A 10,442-nucleotide genomic window follows, 5' to 3' on the forward strand; every position below is an offset into this window, starting at 1 on the left:
GGTTGGTCAATAAAACTTAGTCAAATATTAATATTAATTTTCTATTATACATTATACAATGTACTTAATCAAACTTATGAGGGATAGGAAAGATATAACATAAGACATGAGAGATTTTTCATTGATATTTTTCAAAAAAGTGTAAAACTTTTAACAATTTGCGTACATTTTCTTACATATTTCCATTTTATTTTACAAAGTAAATGAGAATATACACTACTACCTATATATGCAAGAAAATAAAGGCAAGAGCTGATGCAACATACCTAATGTTTAGGGCTCATGTGAAGTTTAACTAAAGATGCATAGAATCCGTCCTTGATATTGATTAGATTATCATGTTTTCCTTTCTCAATGATCACTCCATTCTTGACTACTGCAATCACATCTGCATTCTTAATAGTTGACAATCGGTGAGCAACCACCACTGTGGTCCTGTTAACCATCACTCTATCCAAAGCATCCTGAACTACTCTTTCTGACTCAGCGTCAAGTGCACTTGTAGCCTCGTCTAACAGTAGTATTTTGGGACTCTTAACAATAGCTCTAGCTATCGCTACTCGTTGTTTTTGCCCACCTGACATTTGTACTCCTCTTTCACCTACCATCGTATCATAACCCTGGTGTAAGGCACTAATGAAGTTGTGGGCATTAGCTAATTCTGAAGAAGCTATTATTTCAGATTCTGTTGCATCACCATCTTTACCATAAGCAATGTTGGCTCTAATGGTCTCATTGAACAATGCGGGCTCTTGACTAACAAGACCCATTTGCATCCTGAGCCACTTAATTTGAAATTTCTGTAATTCGACTCCATCCAACTTGATGGACCCTGAATCTGGATTGTAGAATCTTTGCAAGAGTTGAATAACTGTGGATTTCCCACTTCCACTCTCTCCGACCAATGCCACCGTCTTACCACTACGAATGGTTAAGCATAGATCTCGAAATATCTGAACATCGGGTCTAGTAGGATATTTAAAAATAACATGACGAATCTCTATTTCACCCTTAATTATGTCTAATTTCTCTCCCGATTCATTACTCGGATCAATCTCTGACTTTCTATCTAAAATAGAAAAAACCGATGTTGCGGCACTTTTGGCTTTGCTTGAATCTGGAGCAAACGAGCTCGACTGAGATATAGCTAAGGCAGCCATTGTCAAAGCAAAAAATACCCGAAAAACATCTGTGAATGTGGTTATTCCGGACTCTACAAACCGAGCACCAATATAAAAGCTCGCTCCATACATACAATTAAGTAACAAAAATGACACTCCAAATCCAATCCCACTTATCAAACCTTGTTTTATCCCCGATTTCTTGGGACCCTCACATTTAGTTCTGTAAAGCTCCATCACTTTGTCTTCTGAACAAAAAGAAGCCACCGTCCTTATACTTCCAACTGCATCATTTGCTATTTGACTTGCTTCCTCATACATCATCTTAGCATCAGCACTGAACCCATTCAAGAATTTCATCTGAACATAACCATTAGCACTCATGAGGGGAATGAGGGAGAGAATTATGAGAGCTAATTGCCAGCATGCTGAAAAAGCGATGACTAAACCAGTAGCCACAGATGATAAATCCTGTACAAGCTGAGCAAGTGCATCACCAACCAAACCACGAACACTGGCTGCATCTGTTGACAACCTTGCACCAATTGCACCACTCGTATTATCTGTCTTATCAAACCAACCAACCTCCATATTAATCACCTTCTCAAAACATAGCGATCTAATCCTCTTGATTAGCTTAGATCCAGCAATAGCAAAAAAATATGATCTTCCAGGAGTAGCTAGAAGAGATATCACTCCTAATATCAAAAACATTAAAGCCCAGAATCTTGCATCAGACTTCATTTTATGTGGTGGTTCATAAAATGTCTTAATCACGCTGGAAAGTAGAATGCTAAACACCGGGAATAATGTTCCGTTAATAATAGCAGCTATGGAACCTATTATGAGTATGGGTATCTCTGGCTTGTTAAGATAGGCAAGGCGGCGAAATGGGACTTTAGGATGACATTCTAAAGTTTGTTGTTCTTCAATATTACCGGGTTCAGATGTAGAGACACCTCTACTTAATGCACGTAAACTGAATGTTAGAGAACTGAATGAGAGAGACGCTAAGAGGTGTCTACTGCCAGAGGATCCTCTACTCATTGACCTCCAGTTGGTTGATTTTTGACTTGATAATCTTCTAAGGTCCGTACTAGTTTCTGCATTATCTTGACCTTTTGAGAAATTGTTAACCTCTTGTAATTTTATAAGCTGAGAATATGCTCCTTCAGGATCCTCAAGTAACTCTATATGTGATCCTGGTCAATCAACAATTACTAGTTGTTAAAGTTATAATTATGAAAAGTATGTATAATAAACATGATAATTAGTAACTTTGAGCATTTGGCCTTTTTCTAAGTAACTGTTTACTAAAGTTTGAGCCTTTATTATTATTTTTTTATTTTTGAAAAGATGGTATTGAGCCATATTTGTTGGTGCAAACATATTAGCTACAATGATACAAACTAGAACACGTTATATTTTCATGCCAGTAATCTTTATGAAATAAAATAAGGATTAAAATCTTTCTCCGATAAGCATATGAACTACCTTGCTCAACCATCTTTCCCCGATGAATGACTGCAATCATATCAGCATTTCTGACGGTGCTCAAACGATGTGCAACTATCACAGTTGTTCTATTCACCATTATCCTATCTAATGCCTCTTGAACAACTCTTTCCGATTCTGCATCAAGTGCACTTGTAGCTTCATCCAGAAGAAGGATTCTTGGATCTTTAATTATCGCTCTAGCAATAGCTATTCTTTGCTTTTGTCCTCCGGAGAGTTGTGTTCCATGCTCACCAACCATCGTGTCCAATCCCTTAAAGTGTGCGAAATTATTAAACCAAAGATATATACAAAAAAGTAAAAGAATAAGCCTAAACGTTACAAACCTTGGGTAGGTTTCCAATAAATTTAGCAGCATTGGCGAGCTCCACTGCAACTTTAATCTCATCCATAGATGCGTTATCTTTCCCATACATAATATTATCTTTGATGCTAGATGTAAACAAAACAGGTTCTTGACTAACGAGACCAATCTTTCCCCGAATCCATTTTAACTGAAATTCTTTTAGTTTTATATTATCAATAAGAATCTCCCCTGCTTGAGGATCATAAAATCTCTCAATTAAGTTGATAATCGTAGACTTTCCACTTCCACTTTGTCCAACCAAAGCTGTAGTAGAGCCACTTGGGATGTAAAGAGAGAATCCGCTAAAAATTTCCTCATCTGGCCTTGCAGGATAACTAAAATACACATCCTTTAATTCTATATCACCACGAATATCACTCAATACTTTCCCCTTCGGATCATAAGAATCTATTTCAGGCTTTCTGTTTATAGTTTCAAACATCTTGTATGCTGCTGCCCGACCTGCAGCAAATGCACTTAAACAAGGTGACGTCTTCCCAAGAGACCTGTTGAACCCCACATTTAAATTAATAACTAAAGTTTCAAGGTTGGAAATTTGGATATAGAGGAGATAGACAACTCACAAGGATCCAGTCATCACAGAAAACATTACAATCAACACGGTACCACCAGTGTAACCTTTTTCAAGTATCATCTTAACACCGAACCAAACAGCTAATGAATAACTAGAGAATATGAAGAGCTGCATTGCACCAAGACAAATTCCAGTAGCCAGACCTTCATGAACACTACAATTGTAAGCTTCTATAAGAGATTTATTGTAATTAGCTACAGCTTTTTTCTCCCCCGTAAAAGAAGCAACCTAGAAAAGTAAAATTAGTGATCAGTAGATAACGCTTCTGAAGATAAACATGATTTAAAACTTCACTTATTCTTATTTCATTACCGTTCTGATTGAGCCGATTGTTTGTTCAACTACAATAGATGCTTTACCATATGCAGATTGTCCCCGTGATGCCATCTTGGCTATCGTTAATGACATAATTCCTCCAATAATCACCAATGGGGGAATTGTAGACAACATGACAAGTGTAAGAAGCCATCCCTTGACAAATGCTAACACAAAACCTCCGATAAATGTTGCCATTAGTTGTGTGAATTTTCCAACCTTGAAAACCATAAAATTTATCAAAAGTTAGTAATTTGTCTGTAAGTTAAGTTAGTACGACATTTAGAGACTTCAATAACAACATATCTTCAGGTGACCATAAAAAAGGTCATAAACAGTCATGGATAAACCGGATAGGTCGCGTTGCTCCCCTATATCGGGTAGCCTGAACAGGAAAAACCTTATTCGTTAATTGTGTACCTACTAACCTTCTCCCCCATCGCTTCTTGTATAAGGACAGTATCACCAGACATTCTGCCAATTACTTCTCCCGTATATGTTTCCTTGTCAAAAAAGGATAAGTCTTGTCTCATTATTGTTTTTAGATACATATTTCTTATCCTTGCAGCCTGTCGTTCTCCTGTTATCATCCACATTGCCACCTCTACACACAACACAACATTTTAGCACTTATAAGATTATAAGCAAGGGGTTATTTCGCATTGCGTTTTAAAAAATAATCAACTACATGTGTGCTCAAAAATATGTTTGTTAAAGGATATAAATCACCCCCAAACTAGATATCGCTTGAATACTGACGACAAAATAATTTCAACTAAATTACTCTGTATGTACTTACGTAGGAATGCAGCTACACCACACCCAACACCCAGGTAAATGAATTCCAATGATACCTATAGGCAAACAACATAAACGATTAACAAAACATAACAAGTAAATGGATGAATTTTCACTGTTCAGACTACGGGGAAGAGTTTTTTACTCATATGTACGTTGTATAACTGGATTATCTAATGATAATTTTCGACCATTTTCCCTGACTACTCAAGATATGTTGTTGGGGAGTTTTGAATATAAAGATCTCTTGTGAGAAACTCACAGCCCTAACCACTAGACTATCTTGTGATGGTTCAACAAAACATAACAAAATAATAATTTATTGTAACTTTCCTGATATACCTTAGAAACAACAGCCACCAAATGATGACTATTCTGATTCTCACCAAAATAATCAATAAGGTTACCAAAAAGAATAGTCATGAGAGGCATACATATTCCGTTTCCAATACCACCAATTGTACCGAGTAACATTAACATGTAATCAGTGGAATCAGCAAAAGCAAATAGCTTATAAAACGGCACCGTATAACTACTCTCTTTGTCTTCTTCTTTGTCATGTCGAACACTAGTGGTGGACGTGGCAGATGTGGATGCCTCCGGCTTGTCGTTGTCATCGGTATTCATCATACAGGCTTTCTTAATGATTGTTAAACTAATAAGTTTAATAATTAGAAGTTACCTGAAAACGTATTGTGAAAAGTCCATGTTTACTTAAGAAAAAAAACAAAAAAGGTGTGTGATAACATATATATTATACCTACAATTAAGGATATGAAATGTGTATCATGAAAATGTAAGTGTAATGAATAAATGAAAACAGTACTATAAAGACTTTAAAACAGAATGCGAATTCCACACACACGTATACACAAAGTATAGAGCCATAGATGTAAATATTTATTTACTGAGTATATAAAAAGAAAAACATGTGTGACTAAATAGATTTTAGCTATATTATTTACATAAGTGAATTTCAATAGATACAGTTTTTTCATTTGATCATATTGTATATCATTCTGTTTTACACTTTTCACGTTCATATATAGAAACTGTTGAAAAAATGCTATGAAAAAGTGAATAGAGTTTTCATGACATACGAAAGAAAAGAGCTTATAATGAAACACAACAGAATTCATAGAAAATAGGAAGAGATTAATAACTTACAAGTTTGTTGGATGCAGATAGCTAATCAAATTCTTTGAAAACTGAAGTTAAATACTGACAAAAAGGGGATTTAAAATAAATTAATGATGATTTTATATATTAATTGAAAAGAATAAATTATAAGTATGTACATTATCTATTGATCGCGTGCATAATATATTATCTAAATTATTATTATAATTTCTATTCATTTGGCTTCGCATATTATTTAATTACGAAAGATTTTTTATTGATTAATCACTTTAAAATAAAATCAACCCACTCTGTAACAGACTTGATCTTAATTTTGAAGTCGTTAACTAAATTACTAAATAAAGTAAGGTCAAAGGTGAGGAATATATCTACATTCTTCTTTGATTCAAAGCTAAGTATTAAATTTCATTTAAGTAACAATATATATATATATATATATATATATATATATATATATATATATATATATATATATATATATATATATATATATATATATATATACACACACACACACATATATATAGTGGTAGGATCAAGAGGGAAGTTAACAATCGGAGGTAAACGGGGGGAAGTAAAACTTTTTTTTTCGTTTTTTGAAAATACTTTGTTCACGAACATTATAGATTGGATGAAAATATGAACATTTAATAAAGATACTTTGTGATCAATGTTTTTATTTTGGCGGAAAAACGCTCAATGAAGTAATATATAACAATTATTGTGTTTTTCGAGCGTATGTTGAGGTTTTAGATATTAGGGTTTAGATATTAGGGTTTAGAAATAGGGTTTAGGGTTTAAATTTAGGATTTAGATTGAGTTTTTAACACGAACGGTTTAGAGTTTAGAGTTTAGGTTTTAGGGTTTAGGGTTTGGGGTTTAAGGACTAAACCCAAAACACCAAACCCTAAACTCTAAACTCTAAATCGGGCTAAATTTTACTTCACAAAATATGGAAAAAAAACGTTAACATTCTTCACGATCAATATTATCTTGAATGTTATTTTTGTCGATAGTTTTCCCGCCTGAATAATAACATTCATCACGAAGTGTCTTTTCTAAATGTTCATATTTTCGTGTGATCTTGATGCTTGAAAAAAAATTCCAAAAAAAGCGAAAAAAAAATAAATTTGCTTCCCCCCCGCTTCCCCCCGATTGGTTACTTCCCCATTGATCCTACCCCTATATATATATATATATATATATATATATATATATATATATATATATATATATATATATATATATATATATATATATATATATATATATATATATATATATGGTGAGGATCCATGGAGAACTATGTGTAGAGAACCGAGACAACCAGGCAGTCTGACCTTCATTGGCGTACAGATTGACTCAATCTGCGTGCAGACTGACCTTCATCTGCGTGCAGATTCAACTTATTTTGTGTGCAGATTGATCGAACAGATAGAATCACCTACTCAATCTGTGTACAGATTGAACTCAATCTGTGTGCAGATTGAACTCAATTTGTACACAGATTGAGTTCATCTACAAAATTCACCTACTCAATCGAATGTGCAGATTCTTAAATCAGTCGAATTAATGTTTGAAATTGATGTTACCTTGTTTCAATAGCAGCGACTAGAAGAGTTTGTGAAGGAATCAAGGTCTGAAAATAACTGAATCGTAAAAATCAAAGTTGCAGTTCATCTTCATCATTCGTTCAATGTTCATCAAGAATCGCCGATGATTTGGAATATAATCCTTCAAGGAAGTTGATAATCGTTGCCTTAGGATCTTGTTTCAATCGATTTTAACTTTCAATTTAATTGTTTGTGATGTCTGGTAAAATCACGTACAGGTTCGCCGGGTTCTCTCCTATGGAGAGTTCTCTCAGGATCCCTTATATATATATATATATATATATATATATATATATATATATATATATATATATATATATATATATATTGGTAGGATAAATGGGGAAGTAATCAATTAGGGGGAAGCAAATTTTATTTTTTCGATTTTTTGAAAAAAACTCTGTTCATGAACATTATAGATTGGATAAAAATATGAACATTTAAAAAAGACACTTTGTGATAAATATTTTTATTTTGGCAGGAAAACGCTCGTAGAAATAATATATAACAATTATCATGTTTTTCGAGCGTATTTTGAGGCTTTAGATATTATGGTTTAGAAATTTAGGATTTAGGGTTTAGATTTAGGGTTTAGATTTAGGATTTAGATTGAGTTTTTAACATATACGGTTTAGAGTTTTGGGTTTTGGTTTGAGTTTTGGGTTTAGGGACTAAACCCAAAACACTAAACCATAAATCTTAAACCCTAAACTCTAAATCGGGCTAGATTTTGACAAAAAGTACTTCACAAAACATGAAAAAAATGTTCGAAAATTAACATATTCTTCACGATCAATATTATCTTAAATGTTATTTTTGTCGATAGTTTTCCCGCCTAAATAAATTACATTCATCACGAAGTGTTTTTTTTAAATGTTCATATTTTCGTGTGATCTTGATGTCTGAAAAAAAATTTTAAAAAAAAACGAAAAAAACAAAATTTGCTTCCCCCCGCTTCTCCCAATTGGTTACTTCCCTATTTATATATATATATATATATATATATATATATATATATATATATATATATATATATATATATATATATATATATATATATATATATATATATATATATATATATATATATATATATGGGTAAGAGAGGAAACCCTCTTATTAAGCACCCGGAGCGCGAGACCTGGTACTGGGTGAATTGCGCATTATGCGCACCCTCTAGTCACACTCCCTTTTTTGAACAATTTGACGTAGCCATGAATTGAACCGGGATGGTGTGCTTCATTGGGCAACTCGTATATATATATATATATATATATATATATATATATATATATATATATATATTTGCGTTGTGAAAGTCAAAAGATGTTTTTATTGCATTCTCTTAGTTAAAATGCAACTAATTACATTTTTATCAAGGTCTGATTTTAGGGCTTGCAAAATGTGTATTGTACATGATTCAAAATTGTAAAGGGCCTAAAATATAACTCAACAATATATACTACAGTCCATATATTTACAAGGTTTTCTAATTTTATATTCCGATTGATGCTAACACTTATTACATTTTTAGATATATATGAAAAACTTTTGTATACAATTAATCAGGGCCTTTAAAATTAGTAAGACGGCCTTGATTTTTATTGAATACTTTAGATTCGTTTTGCTGTCACCATAACCCACTAATCTCTTCAAATCGAAAATTCAATTACTCCCATAGAAACGTGATGAAAGAGTATCTCTATTCACACGCTTTAGCTAATCTTTTAAAATAAAAATATTTTCACATATAAAATAATATATATATATATATATATATATATATATATATATATATATATATATATATATATATATATATATATATATATATATATATATATATATATGGGCAGGATCAATGGGAAAGTAACCAATCGGGAGGAAGCGGGGTGAAGCAAAAAAAAAAAAAAATTTGTTTTTTGAAAGAACTTTGTTCACGAATATTATAGATTGAATGAAAATAAGAACATTTAGAAAAGACACTTCGTGATGAATGTTATTATTTTGGCGGGAAAACACTTGAAGAAGTAATATAGGGTTTAGATTTAGGGTTTAGATATTAGGGTTTATAGGGTTTAGATATTAGGGTTTAGATATTAGGGTTTATAGGGTTTAGATATATATATATATGGAGATATTAGGGTTTAGATATTAGGGTTTATAGGGTTTATAAGGTGAGGATCTATGGAGAACTAGGGTATGTAGAGAACCCAAAGAACTCAGATACGCGGAGGGGTAGTTTCGACATTTCATCCTTAAAAATACGCCGCTCCGTATCGATCAAATAGTTTCCCCCAATTTTCAACTGAGATCGATTGTGACCTAATTTTTGAAATCAATCAAACGTTCTCCCAATTCAAACAGAGATCAATCCAAAATCACAAATTGAAATGACGAAGACAAAAAATAAATCTTTAAACGAATCTGAATCAATTAGTTCAAGTTCGTATAAAAAGATGCGATTAAGCGTATCAAATAACGAAAGCGTTTGTGTAACGTCTGTTGATCATTCTGATGATGTTAAAGGCGATTCTACTGATTTTGAAGCTTCTTTTCACTATAGAGATGGTTCTCAAGGTAAATTCACCTAATAAAATCACCTAAAAATGTTGAATTGTACATGTATTTTGAACTAGTTAATTACTCTCTTTTGTGTGTATCTTGCCCAGTTAAATCACCTAGTTAAAATCACCTAAAAAGCTTATTAGGTCAATCTGCACGCAGGTTAAATCAATCTTCAAATAGGTTGGGTCAATGTCCAAGCAGGTTGGGTCAATCTACAAGCAGGTTGAGTCAATCTGCACGCTGGTTGGGTCAAATCTGCAAGCAGGTTGGGTCAATCTGCACGCAGATTGAGTCAATGTGCAAGCAGGTTGGGTAAAATGCAAAAGCAGGTTTGATCAATCTGCAAAAGAAGGTTTATTCAATCTGCACGCAGGTTGGGTCAAATCTGCAAGCAGGTTTAGTCAATCTGCAAACAGGTTGGGTCCAATGCG

The 10,442-nt window shown here is 33.0% G+C and overlaps 1 protein-coding gene across 1 annotated transcript; it reads right to left on the minus strand.

Annotated features, from left to right (window-relative positions):
* Positions 1–266: 266 nt before the first annotated feature.
* Positions 267–5,278, minus strand: LOC139871536 (ABC transporter B family member 21-like). The gene is made up of 8 exons (XM_071859236.1): positions 5,033–5,278; positions 4,692–4,746; positions 4,321–4,496; positions 3,890–4,111; positions 3,567–3,805; positions 2,963–3,488; positions 2,616–2,889; positions 267–2,323 (listed from the first exon to the last, which is right to left on the minus strand). Exons 1-8 carry the CDS (start codon positions 5,168–5,170, stop codon positions 267–269), a joined length of 3,687 nt encoding a protein of 1,228 aa, XP_071715337.1. The 5' UTR covers positions 5,171–5,278.
* Between the last annotated feature and the right edge of the window lie 5,164 nt (positions 5,279–10,442).

This window comes from Rutidosis leptorrhynchoides, chromosome 10 (assembly GCF_046630445.1).
Source record: "Rutidosis leptorrhynchoides isolate AG116_Rl617_1_P2 chromosome 10, CSIRO_AGI_Rlap_v1, whole genome shotgun sequence".
In the NCBI taxonomy this organism is placed as follows: domain Eukaryota; kingdom Viridiplantae; phylum Streptophyta; class Magnoliopsida; order Asterales; family Asteraceae; genus Rutidosis; species Rutidosis leptorrhynchoides.